This window comes from Heptranchias perlo, chromosome 25 (genome assembly GCF_035084215.1).
Source record: "Heptranchias perlo isolate sHepPer1 chromosome 25, sHepPer1.hap1, whole genome shotgun sequence".
Taxonomy (NCBI): Eukaryota; Metazoa; Chordata; class Chondrichthyes; order Hexanchiformes; family Hexanchidae; genus Heptranchias; species Heptranchias perlo.
In genome coordinates this window covers 12672495-12689334 of record NC_090349.1, presented here as the reverse complement: position 1 = coordinate 12689334, position 16840 = coordinate 12672495, and the positions used below count along the sequence as shown (strand labels likewise).

The following is a 16840-nucleotide window of genomic DNA, read 5'->3' as shown; positions in this document are numbered from 1 at the left end:
CCCTTGTGGATGAGTGCAGGGACTGCAGGGAGGATGAGCAAACTGGCCATGGCACCGTGGTTCAGGGGGCCATTCAAGTGGGGGGAGTAAAAAGGAATGTGGTTTGGTAGGCGACAGTATAGTTAGAGGGATAGACACTGTTCTCTGCAGCCAAGAGCGAGAGTCCCGAAGGCTGTCGGTGCCAGGGTTAAGGACATCTCCTCAGGCCTGTAGAGAAACTTGGAGTGGGAGTGGGAGGGGGAGGATCCAGTTGTCGTGGTCCACGTAGGTACCAACGATATAGGTAGGACTAAGAAAGAGGTTCTGCTGAGGGAGTTTGAGCAGCTAGGGACTAAATTAAAAAGCAGAACCACAAAGGTGATAATCTCCGGATTATTACCTGAGCCACAAGCAAATTGGCACAGGGTAAATCAGATCAGAGAGATGAATGCGTGGCTCAAAGATTGGTGTGGGAGAAGTGGGTTTCGATTCATGAGGCACTGGCACCAGTACTGGGGAAATAGGGAGCTGTTCCGTTGGGACGGGCTTCACCTGAACCATGCTGGGACCAGTGTTCTGGCAAACCGAACAACAAGGGCGATAGAGTAGGTTTTAAACTAAATAGAGGGGGGGAGGGCTCAGGTGGGGCGAAGTTTAGATTGATAGAGAAAAGACAAGGAAGTAGTACAGGAAAGTGATGGGGATAATGATAAACAGAGTGTGTCAGGAAGGGACAGAGTGTACAAACATAAGAGTGCACTAACAAATGGGGCCGGGGTAGGAAAGAATGGTAAAAAGACAAAATTAAAGGTTCTTTATCTGAATGCGCGCAGCATTCGTAATAAGAGAGATGATTTGACAGCACAAATAAAACAAATGGTTATGATCTCGTGGCCATTACCAAGACGTGGTTGCAAGGTGACCAAGGTTGGGAGCTAAATATTCAGGGTTATTTAACATTGCGGAAGGATAGGAAAAAAGATAAAGGTGGTGGGTAGCTCTGTTAATAAAGGATGAAATTGGTATAATAGTGAGAAATGATCTTGGCTCAGAAGATCCAGATGTCGAATCAATTTGGGTGGAGATAAGAAATAGCAAGGGAAAGAAATCACTGGTGAGAGTAGTATATAGGCCCCCTAACAGTAGCTACACTGTAGGGCAAAATATAAATCAGGAAATAAGGGGGTGCTTGTAATAAAAGTAATGCAATAATCATGGGCGATTTTAACTTTCACATGGATTGGACAAATCAGATTGGCAAAAATAGCCCTGAGGAGGAGTTCATAGAGTGTATTAGGGACTGTTTCTTAGACCAATAAGTGGGGGAACCAACCAGGGAACAGGCCATTTTGGATCTGGTAATGGGTAACGAAACAGGATTAATTAATGATCTCAAAGTAAAGGATCCCTTGGGAAGCAGTGATCATAACATGATAGAATTTCACATCCAGTTTGAGAGCAAGGATCTTAGGTCTGAAACTACTGTATTAAACTTAAATAAGGGCAATTATAAAGGAATGAGGGCGGAATTGGCTAAAGTGGACTGGGTAAACAGATTAGATGGTGGATAAGCAGTGGCAAACATTTAAAAGATATTTTATGACTCGCAACAAAAATATATCCCTGTGAAGAGGAAAGACGCCACAAAAAGGCTGAACCAACCATGGCTAACTAAGGAAGTCAAGGATGGTATCAGGTTAAAAGAAAAAGCATACAACATGGCAAAGATTACTGGTAAGCCCGAAGATTGGGAAAACTTTAAAAACCAGCAAAGGGTGACTAAAAGAATAATAAAGAGGCAGAAAATAAATGATGAGAGTAAATAGCAAGAAATATAAAAACTGACAGTAAAAGCTTCTACAAGTATATAAAAAGGAAGAGGGTAGCTAAAGTAAACATTGGTCCCTTAGAGGATGAGACTGGGGAAATAATAATGGAAAGCAAGGAAATGGCAGAGGAATTGAACAGATATTTTGTATCTTTCTTTACAGTAGAAGACACTTAATAACGTACCAATAATAGTAGAAAATCAAGGGGCAAAGGGGAGGGAGGAACTAAAAACAATCACTATCACTAGAGAAAAAGTACTAGGTAAACTAATGGGTCTAAAGGCTGACAAGTCCCCTGGACCTGATGGCTTGCATCCGAGGGTCTTAAAGGAAGTGGCCACAGAAATAGTGGATGCATTGGTTGTAATCTTCCAGAATTCACTAGATTCTGGAAAGGTCCCAGCGGATTGGAAAACTGCAAACGTAACACTCCTATTCAAGAAGGGAGTGAGACAGAAAGCAGGTAACTATAGACCAGTTAACCTAACATCTGTCATTGGGAAAATGCTAGAATCCATTATTAAGGAAGTAGTAGCAGGACATTTGGAGACTCATAATACAATCAAGGAGGTTTTATGAAGGGGAAATGATGCCTGACAAATTTATTAGAGTTCTTTGAGGAAGTAACGGGCAGGGTGGATAAAGAGGAACCAATGGATGCAGTATATTTGGATTTCCAAAAGGCATTCGATAAGGTGCCACATAAAAGATTACTGCACAAGATAAGAGCTCATGGTGTTGGGGTAATATACTGGCATGGATAGAGGATTGGCTAACTAACAGAAAACAAAGAGTCGGGATAAAAGGGTCATTTTCAAAATGGCAATCTGTAACTAGTGGGGTGCCGCAGGGCTCAGTGCTGGGGCCTCAACTATTTACAATATATATCAATGACTTGGATGGAGGAACAGAGTGTCTTGTGGCCAGATTTGCTAATGATACAAAGATAGGTGGAAAAGCAAGTCGCAATGAGGATACAAAGTGTCTGCAAAGGGATATTGACAGGTTAAGCGAATGGGCAAAAATTTGGCAGATGGAATATAATGTGGGAAAATGTGAAGTCATCCACTTTGGGAGGAAAAATAAAAAAGCAAAATGTTATTTGAATGGAGAAATACTACAAAATGCTGCGGTACAGAGGGATCTGGGTGTCCTCGTACATGAAACACAAAAAGTCAACATACAGGTGCAGCAGGTAATCCGGAAGGCAAATAGAATATTGGCCTTTATTTCTAGGGGGATGGAGCATAAAAACAGGGAAGTCATGCTACAACTGTACAGGGTGTTGGTGAGACCACACCTAGAGTACTGCGGACAGTTCTGGTGTCCTTATTTAAGGAAGGACATACTTACATTGAAGGCAGTTCAGAGAACGTTCACTAGGTTGATTCCGGGTATGGAAGGGTTGTCTTATGAGGAAAGATTGAAGAGGTTGGGTCTATATTCATTGGAGTTTAGAAGGATGAGAGGAGATCTTTTTGAAACATACAAGATTCTGAGGGGACTCGATAGGGTAGATGCTGAGAGGATGTTACTCCTCATGGGGGAATCTAAAACTAGGGAGCATAGTCTCAGAATAAGGGGTTGCCCGTTTAAGACGGAAATGAGGAGGAATTTCTTCTCCCAGAGGATTGTGAATCTTTGGAATTTTTTACCCCAAAAAGCTGTGGAGGCTGAGTCATTGAATACATTCAAGGCTGAGTTGGACAAATTTTTGATCAGCAAGGGAGTCAAAGATATGGGGAAAGGGCAGGAAAGTGGAGTTGAGGTAAAAAAATCAGATCAGCCATGATCTCATTAAATGGCGGAGCAGGCTCAAGGGGCCGAATGGCCTACTCCCTTATGGTCCCTTATGGTCTTATGGATGGATGTGGGGATCAGGCAGGAAAGTGGAGTTGAGGTTAAAGATCAGCTATGATCTGATTGAATGGTAGAGCATGCTCGAGGGGCCGAATGCCTACTCCTGCTCCTATTTCTTATGTTCTTAGTGAAGCCCTCACACTTCAGTACAATGCATCCTTGACTAAGGAAAAATATACATCAAGCTCCATGAATGGTGTTGAAATATTTAAGGATGAAGCTGAAAGAGACCTAGGAGTAGTAGATTCTACGCTAAACATGTCCAACCAATGCAGAGCAGCAATCAACAAAGCCAACAGGATTTTTAACTACATAGCCAAAACAGTAAAATATAACATGATGAGGTAATGATCAAACTGTACAGTGCTGTGGTCACACCACACCTTTAGCATTGCACTCTGTTCTGGTCACCAGGAAATGAGAGAGATATTCAAGCATGGGAGGCAGTACAACAATAACAATTTGCATTTATATATAGAAGAGAAGAGCCAGGAGGCTGATCATCAGTGTCAGGGGTCTGAGTTATGAGGAAATCCTGGATAGACTAGGGCTTTTCAGCCTGGAAAGGAGGCACCTGAAGAGTGATCTTATATGGGTTTATAAGACTGTTAAGGGGATAGAAAAAGTTAATCCGAAATATCACTTGAATTAAACCGTAGAAGTAGAATTAGCGGATATGGATTCAAGCTGGTAAAAGTTAATTTTAGGACTGATGTCACAAAATTCTTCTTCACTCAATGTTCAACATGTGGAATAAACTTCCACACTGAGTAGCGGAGCCAAAAACCCTGGAATCACTTAAGAAACAATTGGATTTCAAGTTGGGGGGACATCTCCGGATAGATGAAACAAGATGGGCTGAATGGGCTTCCTCATCTATAATTATTTTGTGATCTTGTGTTCTAGTACTGTAACAGACTGTGAATGGATTATTTTACTGTAACAAGCCAAGCTGTGAATGGGTTACAGCAATGTACCAGCCCAGGCTGTGAATTGATCACCATACTGTACCAGGCCAGGCTGTGAATTGATTACTGTACTGTACCAGGTCAGGCTGTGAATTGATCACTGTACTGTACCAGGTCAGGCTGTGAATTGATCACTGTACTGTACCAGGTCAGGCTGTGAATTGATCACTGTACTGTACCAGGTCAGGCTGTGAATTGATCACTGTACTGTACCAGGTCAGGCTGTGAATTGATCACTGTACTGTACCAGGTCAGGCTGTGAATTGATCACTACTGTACCAGGTCAGGCTGTGAATTGATCACTACTGTACCAGGTCAGGCTGTGAATTGATCACTGTACTGTACCAGGTCAGGCTGTGAATTGATCACTATACTGTACCAGGTCAGGCTGTGACTTGATCACTACTGTACCAGGTCAGGCTGTGACTTGATCACTATACTGTACCAGGTCAGGCTGTGACTTGATCACTACTGTACCAGGTCAGGCTGTGACTTGATCACTATACTGTACCAGGTCAGGCTGTGACTTGATCACTATACTGTACCAGGTCAGGCTGTGACTTGATCACTACTGTATTAGGTCAGGCTGTGAATTGATCACTATACTGTACCAGGTCAGGCTGTGACTTGATCACTACTGTACCAGCCCAGGCTGTGAATTGATCACTATACTCTATTAGGTCAGGCTGTGAATTGATTACTATACGGTACCAACCCAGGCTGTGAATTGATCACTATACTGTATTAGGTCAGGCTGTGAATTGATTACTATACGGTACCAGGCCAGGCTGTGAATTGATTACTGTACTGTATTAGGTCAGGCTGTGAATTGATCACTATACTGTATTAGGTCAGGCTGTGAATTGATCACTATACTGTATTAGGTTAGGCTGTGAATTGATTACTGTACTGTATTAGGTTAGGCTGTGAATTGATTACTATACTGTATTAGGTCAGGCTGTGAATTGATCACTATACTGTATTAGGTTAGGCTGTGAATTGATTGCTATACGGTACCAGGCCAGGCTGTGAATTGATTACTGTACTGTATTAGGTCAGGCTGTGAATTGATTACTGTACTGTATTAGGTTAGGCTGTGAATTGATCACTATACTATATTAGGTCAGGCTGTGAATTGATCACTGTACTGTATTAGGTCAGGCTGTGAATTGATTACTATATGGTACCAGGCCAGACTGTAAATTGATTATACTGTACCAGATCAGGCTGTAAATTGATTATACTGTACCAGATCAGGCTGTGAATTGATTACTATACTGTACCAGGTCAGGCTGTGACTTGATCACTACTGTATTAGGTCAGGCTGTGAATTGATTACTGTACTGTATTAGGTTAGGCTGTGAATTGATCACTACTGTATTAGGTTAGGCTGTGAATTGATCACTATACTGTATTAGGTCAGGCTGTGTATTGATCACTATACTGTATTAGGTTAGGCTGTGAATTGATTACTATATGGTACCAGGCCAGGCTGTGAATTGATTACTGTACTGTATTAGGTCAGGCTGTGAATTGATTACTGTACTGTACCAGGCCAGACTGTAAATTGATTATACTGTACCAGATCAGGCTGTAAATTGATTATACTGTACCAGATCAGGCTGTGAATTGATTACTATACTGTACCAGGTCAGGCTTTGAATGGGTTACTGCACTGGTCTAGGCCAGGCTGTGAATTGATTACTATACTGTATTAGGTTAGGCTGTGAATTGATCACTGTACTGTATTAGGTTGGGCTGTGAATTGATTACTGTACTGTACCAGGTCAGGCTGTGAATTGATTATACTGTATCAGTTCAGGCTGTGAATTGATTACTATACTGTACCAGGTCAGGCTGTGAATTGATTATATTGTATCAGTTCAGGCTGTGAATTGATTACTATACTGTACCAGGCCAGACTGTAAATTGATTATACTGTACCAGATCAGGCTGTAAATTGATTATACTGTACCAGATCAGGATGTGAATTGATTACTATACTGTACCAGGTCAGGCTTTGAATGGGTTACTGCACTGGTCTAGGCCAGGCTGTGAATGGGTTACTGCACTGGTCTAGGCCAGTCTGTGAATGGGTTAGTACACTGTACCGAGCTGACGTGTGAATAGTTTACTGGACTGGGTCAGACTGAAATTTAATGCTGAATGAATTTGTGGCCTAGATTTTCCACCTATTCAAAGCCAATACATGAATAATCTAGCCCATGGTGCAGACTCCAGAGGCATCCACGAGACTAGACCATTCTGCGGATCACACTAAGCTTCAAAATCAGGTTCAGCTGCATCATGGGATTGGGTTTGTGCTGAGCTTTCTATTGTGCCGTTGTCTGGACAGTGTAGGAATTTCTAACAGATCTGCAGTGTGCCATACCAGACCTAGGAGTGTTTATTCCTTTCACTGGGGTAGGGTGCAGAAGGAGCTGTGATGAATCGCCATGTACTAACAGTGATTTTCCTCCATTAGAACCTGTTTATTGATCGGATTGGGCGCAGAATACTGCTTACGGGAGGTTACAGTTCAATGGTTATTTGTGGAATATTGTTCACCATCTCATTGAGACACCAGGTAAGTTGCAGCCTCTGTCTCACAGTTAAAAGAAAAGAGTCAGGTTGGAATTAGTGCCCTTTCAGGATGTGATTCCCACCTCCAGGAACACGTATATCTGGGGCATTTGTGTGAGATGGGCTCATTGCAAACTTTTCCAGATTGTGGATTGTGTTTGCATTAAAGTGAACAGAATGGGGAGAATCATGTGACGTAGAGTTGCTGTCAAAATTCTCAAACCCCAGGGGCTCCCATTGGAAGAGATTTTCAGCTGGTAAATTGCAGGAATGATGCCAAAACAATTATGTAAAGGCATAGTTGATACAACCTCAGCATAAAGCCTCATGTTATCCAGCATAACATTTTGCACATCTCAATTCTTGGTTGATTTGCGGATTTACGTAGCGATGACCAGTGTTGAATCTTTTTAAATGCCTACATTGGGAGTTGCTCACTGGCAGTGAAGCTCTCTCCTGGCTGGGAAACCAACGTGGCCCTTTTCCACCAGGCTGTCAGTCAGTAATAAACCTGAGTATTTCATCTAATAGGTGAGAGAGCAAATAAACGTGTGCAGGAAGTTCTTTACACTGAAAGTTCCTCTCACTATTTGAGAAACCAAATAAACATCAGCTGAAACAACCATGGTCTGTTTCAGTGATCACATTGGATCAACTTTTTTTTTCAAAAAATATACTTTATTCATAAAATTTGCAGCAGTTCATACAATACAGTTGTCATATTACATTCCAAACGTACACAATATCGATTATACAATTTGCAGGTTGCATCAAGTACAGTTCAATGAAACACATTGGACATAATTACAGTTCATGACACTCTAGGGTGCCTCATTGCATCACAATCAATACAGGTGATTCATTATAGATTCATTGCAGATTTATTGCGGGTACATTACATCAATTTTGAATTTTACATTTTGCCCGAGGGGGTTTTTCCCTGATTGCAGCCCCTCGGTATACAATGGCGGGAAGGCTCTAAACGGTTGCCTTTCCCCACAGAGCCTTTGCGGCGGCCGCACCCATCCTCAGTGCGTCCCTCAGCACGTAGTCCTGGACCTTGGAATGTGCCAGTCTGCAACACTCGGTCGAGGACAGCTCCTTGTACTGGAAGACCAGCAAGTTTCGGGCAGACCAAAGGGCGTCTTTCACCGAGTTGATGGTCTTCCAGCAGCAGCTGATGTCCGTCTCAGTGTGCGTCCCCGGGAACAGCCCGTAGAGCACAGAATCCTGTTACGGAGCTGCTCGGGACGAACCTGGACAGATACCACTGCATCCCTCTCCAGACCTTCTTTGCAAAGGCACATTCCAGAAGGAGATGGGTGACGGTCTTGTCTCCACCGCAGCCTCCTCTGGGACAGTGCGCGGTGGCACTGAGAGTCCGGGAGTACATGAGGATCTGACTGGAAGGGCCCTTCTCACCACCAGCCAAGCCAGGTCTTGGTGCTTGTTTGAAAGCTCTGGCGACGAGGCGTTCTGCCAAATGACATTGACAGTCTGCTCGGGGAACCAACCGACAGGATCCACCATCTCCTTTTCCCGCAGGGTCTCGAGGACGTTACGTGCGGACCACTTGCTGATCGCCTTGTGGTCAAAGGTGTTTTTCTACACAAACTTTTCCACGAAGGACAGGTGGGGCGGAACGGTCCAACTGGACGGAGCGTTCCGTGGCAGCGTGGCCAGGCCCATCCTTCTCAACACCGGGGACGGGTAGAACCTCAGCACGTAGTGACACTTTGTGTTTGCGTACCGAGGGTCTATGCACAGCTTGATGCAGCCGCACACAAAGGTGGCCATCAGGTTGAGGGCCACGTTGGGCACGCCTTTCTCCCCTTTCTCTGGAGATTTGTACATCGTGACCCTGCGGACACGGTCCATTTTTGATCTCCAGTGGAAGATGGCTCGGGTGACTGTTGCGGTGCAGGAGCGAGGTATGGGCCAGACCTGCGCCACGTACAGCAACACCGAGAGCACCTCGCACCTGATGACCAGGTTCTTGCCCACGATCGAGAGGGATCGTCGATCCCACAATCCCAGTTTCTGCTTAACCTTGGAAATGCGCTCCTCCCAGTTTTTGGTGCACGCCCCGGCCCCCCCGAACCAGATCCCCAGCACTTTCAGGTAATCCGACCTGACGGTGAAGGGGACAAAGGATCGGTCGGTCCAGTTCCCAAAAAACATGGCCTCGCTCTTGCTACGATTTACCCTGGCCCCCGAGGCCAGTTCGAACTGGTCGCAGATGCTCATCAATCTGCGGACCGACAGCTGATCCGAGCAAAAGACGGTGACGTCGTCCATGTACAGGGAGGCCTTTGCCACCAGGACCTCAGTAACTTATTCTCAGTTTGTCGGGGTTTTGGGACTAGTTCCTACCACTATCTGGTCTTAGTAACACATCCCTCGCACCTCTTCAAAGTCCTTAAACTTGTCATGTTCCAAATCCATGCCTATTTTTTCCCCAACTCCATGTTTGAATCTCTCCAATCAGGTTTCCGCCCCTGCCACAGCACTGAAACAGCCCTAATCAAAGTCACAAATGATATCCTCCGTGACTGTGACAGTGGTGCATTTTCTCTCCACTCAGTGACACCATCCTCCTCCACCGCCTCTCCTCCATTGTCCAGCTCAATGGGACTGCCTTTGCTCAGTTCCGCTCTTACCTATTTATTGTAGCTAGAACATTGGCTTCCCTTCCTGCCCCTGCAACCTTCACCACCACCACTGTTACCTCCAGAGTCCCGAAAGGATCTATCCTTTGTTGTCTCCTCTTCCTTATCTACATGATGTCTCTTGCCCTTATCATCCGAAGACATACCGTCAGCTTCCACATGAATGCTGACACCACCTAACTCTACTTCTCCACCACCTCTCTCGACCACACCGCACCCCCGCACTGCCTCTGCCTTTTCAGACTGCTTGTTTGACATCCAGTCTTGCAGTATTGGATGAGCTGCAGTTTCCTCTAGTTAAATATTGGGAAGCCCAAAGTCATCATATTTGACCCCCAAAACAAACTCTGTACCTTTTTGAACCATTCCGTTCCCCTTCCCAACTACTGTCTTAGGTTGAACTAGACTATGCACAATCTCGACGTCCTGTTTGACCCTGAACTGGGCTTCTGATCCCACATTCTTTTCATCACAAAGACCGCCTACTTCATAACATCACCTGTCTCTGCCGTTGCCTCAGCCTATCTGCTGCTGAAACTCTCATCCATACCTTTGTCACCTCCAGACTCGATTATTGCAAGGGTCTCCTGGCCAGTCTCCCGTTGTTCATGCCTCTGTAAATTTCGGCAAGTTGTTGTTTTTTGTATTATCAGCAATAATTGTGAATGGGTGTGTACTGCATTCGTGTGACAGTCCTCTAAATGCTATTTTAAAATAAACAGGTTAACTCCTCTGCTAAAGTAACAGACAGAGGAATGTGATACAACCATGTTCACCACGCATTGCTGATGGTAATTTCTAGTCCTTAATCTGTTTTATTCCCTCCCCTCCCCACTTCTTCTCTCTCTGCTCCGGCTCCTTGCCAGGTTACAGTCCCTCCAAAACCTTGTGCAAATGGAAAACACACCGACCCACTGAGGGAGCTCTGTGAACCTAGTCTTTGATTGAGTATAATTCTTTGGTTGCACTGCTGGAACTAATCTATCCATCGATTATTTGCAAATGTCTTACTGATACTGTCCATTTGTTGACCTAGGACAAGATCACCTGGATGCCATACATGAGCATGATTTGCATCTTTGCATCCATCTTAAGCTTTGGAATTGGACCAGGTAGGTCATTCAGTTATAATCATAAAAAGGAAAAACTCCAGATGCTGGAAATACACAACAGTCAGCATCTGTAGAGAAAAAAGATAGGTTAACATTTATAGGAACAGGAGTAGAGCATTCAGCCCCTTGGGCCTGTTCTGCCATTGAATGAGATCATGGCTGATCTTTATCCGAACTCCATCTGCCCGCCTTGGCTCCATGTCCCTAATACTCTTGTAAGGAATCTTACAACACCAGGTTATAGTCCAACTGTTTTATTTGAAAATCACAAGCTTTCGGAGGCTTCCTCCTTCGTCAGGTGAGCGATCACACTCGCCTATCAATTCCTTTCAAAATCCTATAAATCTCAATCAAATCACCCTTTAACCTTCTATATCCTCGGGAATGCAAGCCTAGTTTATATAATCTCTCCTCATAATCTAATCCTTGGACCGGTTCAGGTGCAGCTCATCCCAATGGTACAGCTCCCTCATCTCCCAGTACTGGTGCCAGTGTCCCAAGAAATGGAACTCCTTTAACAAAGTGCTCACTTTCCTGATCTGTTTGTCCCTATGTCAATTAGCTCGTGGCTCGTGTAATAATCCTGAGATTACTGAAGGCTGAACACTTCAAAGCTCAAAGATAAATAAGCATTTTAGTAGAATCAGGACAAAAAAAAGGGGAAGAGGAACAACAAATACTCCAACCACAGAGAGGGAGTTAATGGGTTAAATGACCTGCAATTTGCTGGAAAAGCAGGAAATTCTGCGTCTAACCTGTGTCCTACCTGACTTGGGAGGTGTTGGGGTGTTGTGAAGGGAGATTTATTCCATTCCCCAGCACTGCAATCTCTTCTTGATTTTGAGATACAGAAATGCCAACATTTGTGTCTGGACACCCGCTGAGGCTAACTCTGCAGGTGGTGTTGTTCAAAGTTCAAATACAAGTTCAACCTTGTGGACCAACCATTCACCTGGCAAGGTACATAGATGTAGGCAGGTTGCATCTATTCTTCAACTTTATCCACTGCAATCATCTCCTGTGACTGAGGGCGCTCAGTCAGTTGTGGGGCAAAAGGATCCACCATCCAGTTGAGAGGAGAGTTGTGAAGCACATAGACCATCACCCCATTGATGGACTCCCGAATCTTCAGCATTTGCTCACTGGTTTGTGCCAGGAGCTGCCCCGAGAGATCGTTGAAGGTGCTCGTTCTTATCAGGTGCTGCAATCTAGCAGCTGGGGATGGTGAGCTGTAAATGTGTGAACAATTACGACGAGTTACAGGGCCCTCATTGGAAGGAGCATCACTCCTTGTGGGTTTTTCTCTACACCAGTGCTCTCTGTTGTGTCCCTCTGTTACAAAGACCGTACGGTGCGAGGGCTGTATTCTGTCCTGCTGACTGCTCATGAAGAATGTCTCGTGTCTCCCCGATACCGAGTGCGCTGGTGCACCCTAACTTCTAAATCCATTGTGACTTCTTTCCCCTTAGCTGGAGTAACTGGGATCATGCCAACGGAAATCTTTGACCAAACTGCACGGCCCGCAGCCTATATGATCAATGGCTCCTTGCTCTGGATAAACCTTATTGTTGTTGGGATGACTTTCCCATTCATCGTTGTAAGTATCTTGAATGCAGACTAAATTTAATTTGTTAATAGTGTGACAGGCTATCCCCTGGATGTAAAATTGCTTCCTGACAAACCACAACCTTCGTTGTGTTCTGCATCCTTTTTGGTTCCTTCTTTATAATATCTGTAATTTTTTCCCCATTTTAAATGTATTTTCTTTCTTGTGCCATTATCTAGCTTGAGGGGCAGAGGGGATCTATTCTCAAGCCTCTGTCACTATTTAGTCAGCCCCTGGGAGGTATAAAGCAGCAGCTTGGGGTGCTTGGTTAGATGATTTTCCTTCACTCTCTGATAAGGAGCAGCTGGCTTTGGCTCTGCGCTTTCCCTCCCGTCAGCATGAGAGTAATTACTGGCACGAACCTGGGCACGCGTTGCAGCACAATGTCACAGCACCACCAACTAAAACAAACCGAAGCTCACTCTGATTATAGCTGGACTTCTCTCTGTTCTTGGACAATAAGGACATTGCACCAGGATATGGCATAAAAGCATTATTGACTGAAATGGAGTTTGGGGATCTCAGGCTAATTATAGAAGGTTGTTGCTGCATTCTGTCTTTACATCCCAGATCTGCCCACAGTCCCAGTCAGGTAACTTGGGCATTGGTATTACTCTTGATTGGTGGGCTGATGAGCTGTTGCATTGGAGGTGGAACACACGCAGATAGAATGGGGACTTCTTTCCATCATTCCCCACCTTGTTATGTTCCAGTCTTGATTGTACTGTTCGGCAGCTACTGAGCAGAGGCCAGTGGGAAAGCCATCTACAGCTACTCTTTGTCACTATCTAGTGACTTCTGTAAGGCACAGATAGGAGCAGGAGGTTACAGAGAAAAGAAAGAACTTGCATTTATATAGCACCTTTTATGTCCTCAGGATGTCCCAAAGTACTTCACAGCCAATTAAGTACCTTTGAACTGTAGTCAATGATGTGCTGCAGGGAAACGGCAGCAAATTTGTACACATCAAGGTCACGCAAACAGCAGTCAGATAAATGATCAATTGAATTGTTTTGGTGATGTTAGTTGAGGGTTAAATATTGGCCAGGACACGGGGAGAAATTCCTTGCTCTTCTTGGAATAGTGCCGTGGGATCTTTCTCATCAACCTGAGAGGCCAGACATGGTCCCGGTTTAACATTTCATTTGAAAGACTGCACCTCCGACAGTGGAGCACTCCCTCAGTACTGCACTGAAGTGTTAGCCGAGATTATGTGCTCAATTCTCTGGAGTGGGACTTGAACCCACGACCATCTGACTCTGAGGCGGGAGTTCTAACATTAGAAAACCTAGGGGTAGAACTGCTGGAGAGGGGGTGGGGGAATAGGACAGGAAAACCTGAGAAAAGGTAAAGGTAGAAAACAACAAAATAACTTGTGTCCTTAGAACAAAAAAAGTCTGCTCTGATTGCACTCACCCTGTCTTTTTGTCTTTCAGGAGGGACTGGGCAGTTTCTGTTATTTGCCGTTCCTTTCCCTTAGCTTCCTCTCCGCTTTGTTCATTGGATTCTTTTTGCCAGAAACGAGAGGAAAGACCTTTCTGGAAATTTCCAAGGAGTTTCACAAGCGCAATTTCAACGGGCTCAGCCGGAATAAGTTGAGATAAAACAGTGAAAAGACTGTAAAACCAGCCATATTGTAATTACTAGTGCATAATGTTTATCTGTTATGGCTGTGTTTGCATGACTTCACCACGTAGTGTCTGGCTGGCTGACGACCAGTCTAGATTTCGTATTTATCGTCTGTTTCACTGGATTGAGAACTGATTGCAGAAGTTGGTTTAGATAGTGGTCCAATTATTGTGGCAGATAATTTGCAGATTACCTCAGAAAATTGGTCAGCAGATTTGGTTTGTGGAACCAAACTTCATTCATGAAAACTTTCCATCCATCGCCACATTTCTTTTGGTCCCAGTTTAAACATGTGTTAGGATGAGCTCACACCAAAATATTGCACAGCCTCACTAAGAAGTTCTTTGTCTATATAGATAATAGTGATCTAGTTTATTTTGACAATGCCTCCTCTGTTGCCTCTACTCCACTGTCCAGCTTTCTGTGACAGTCCTTGTATGATTCCACTTCCACTTGTCCAAATGCAGCAAGCACATCTCCAGCAATGGCCTCTCTTCCCACTGCTGCAAACGCACTTCCAGGATCCCCCAAAGATCTTTCCTTAACCCCTTTCTCCTCTTCTTCCACAAGTTGGTTGGTGATTCTCGGTGACATCATGCAGGCACAGGGATATATTACATATTCATGCTGATACCCAACCTCCCTTTCCTCTCCAAAATCCTTTAACGTGTTGTTGCCTCCCAAATCCATCCCTAGCTCTCCCGCAACTCCCTGTTTGAATCTCTCCAATCAGGTTTCCATCCCTGCACTGCACTGAAACAGCTGTAACCAATGTCACAAATGACATTCTCTGTGATTGTGATCATGATGCATTATCCCTCCTCAGCTTCCTCGACCTCTTCGCAGACTTTGACACGATTGAACACATAATCCTCCTCTAACGCCTCTCTTCCGTTGTCTAGCTCAGTGGGACTGCCATTGTTTGATTCCACTCCTACCTATCTGTTTGTAGCCACAGCAGCTGCAGCAATCTCCATCTCTTCTTGGCCCCACACCATTATCTCTGTAGATACCCACGGATCTGTCCTTGGCCCCATCCCCTTCCTCATCTACATGCTGCCATTTGGAGACATTATCCACAATCGTGGGGTCAGCTTCCACACGTACACTAACACCCAACTTTACCTTTCCACCACCTTCTCGACCCCACGACCACCTCTGTGTTGTAGGATTACCTGACTGACATCAAGTTGTAACCAAGTCAAAATTCCACCAACTGAACACCAGGAAGATCAAAGTCTGAGCCCCCGATGTTTACGGGGAGGTGGGGAGGAAGCAGGGGTGCGTGTCGGCGGCTGGGAAACCCGGAAATACCGGGAAGGCGGAGGCCCTGCCAAATTTAATGGCAGGAAAGCCTGCTGTACAAGGCAGCAGCCGGGGACTGCTAAGGACGGTCCCCAGCAATTGAGAAGATCAGAGTTTGGACCGCAGCAGCAAGGAGGGATGGTGGGGAAGGAGTGACTGGGAGGAGAGGTGGGGGGCGGGGGGGTGTTGGCAGATCGTGGCAGAAGAAGCGCCTCTCCAGAGTGGGTTACTTGGACACCCCTAAACCCGCCGCGGTTAAACTGAAAGTGGGTGTGTTCGGGGCAGGTTGGGGTCGGGTTTCACATTTTTGCCAATTTAACCCTCTCCCACCCATTGTCTTTTTTATTCCTGCCATAAACTCAGCTCCCTTACCTTTGATTCCATTCTCCTCCCTGGCCGCTTACTGAACCAGGCTGTGCAAAACCATGACTTCCTGTTCAACCCCGAGTTGAGCTTCAAACCCCACAACCTATCCATCATCAAGACTTTTTATGCAACGTCGCCACTCTCTGCCATGACCTAACCCTACAACTGCCAACCCCATACATATGCTTTTGTCACTATAGACTCTTGATTTCTCCAATGTCCTTTTTTCTGGCCTCCCTTTCTCCACTAGATTCCAACCTGTTCAAAACTCAACCACCTTTATCCTTTCCTACTCTCAATGCTGCTCATCCATTGTCCCAAACCTGCTATTCATACACTGGCTTCCTGTTCCCCAAAGCATTGAATTTAAAATGCTTGTTTCCATCTTCAAATCCCTTCATGGCCTTGGTGCACCCTATCTGTGTAACCTCACCCCACCGTCGGTCCTCCAGCCCTTGCCTTTTGTGCATCCCACTCCTCTTCACTCCACCGTTGATACCAGAGTCTTCCTCTTCTCTCTCTGCCTCTAAAGACTTGTCGACCAAGGTTTTAGCCACTTCTTCTAACTATCCAACAACCATGGCTGTCCATTCCTTTATTTATTTTTATCTGTTTTATTTTCTCCTCCCTCTTGGCACATTTTGCATGCTAAAGGCACTGTATAAATGCAAGTTATGCTGAGGCTTTACAATGCACTGGTTAGGCCATTCTAGAAGTACTAGAAGTGTTGATCTGGATGCCATACTACAAGAGGGACATTTATGCTTTGGCGAGGATGCAGCGAAGAGCAAGAAGACTGATCCAGAGTGTAATAGGATGAGCTATGAGGAAAGGTTAAAGATGCTAAAGCTTTACAGTCCAGAAAAGGGAAGGGCCAAGGGGGACCTCACTGATGTTTTCAGAGTTTTAAATGGCATACAGATCAACAGCTACT

The 16840-nt window shown here is 44.9% G+C and overlaps 1 protein-coding gene across 2 annotated transcripts in view; it reads left to right on the top strand.

Annotated features, from left to right (window-relative positions):
- The window catches only part of LOC137342029 (solute carrier family 2, facilitated glucose transporter member 11-like), a 47538-nt gene extending 31865 nt beyond the window's left edge, over positions 1-15673 (top strand). For both annotated transcript variants that reach the window (XM_068005633.1, XM_068005634.1), the window contains exons 9-12: positions 7122-7223; positions 10925-11000; positions 12470-12597; positions 14043-15673. In XM_068005633.1, coding sequence (XP_067861734.1) covers positions 7122-7223; positions 10925-11000; positions 12470-12597; positions 14043-14210 — 474 coding nt within the window. In that variant the 3' untranslated portion in view covers positions 14211-15673. The remainder of the gene's footprint in view (positions 1-7121; positions 7224-10924; positions 11001-12469; positions 12598-14042) is intronic.
- The last annotated feature ends 1167 nt before the right edge of the window (positions 15674-16840 follow it).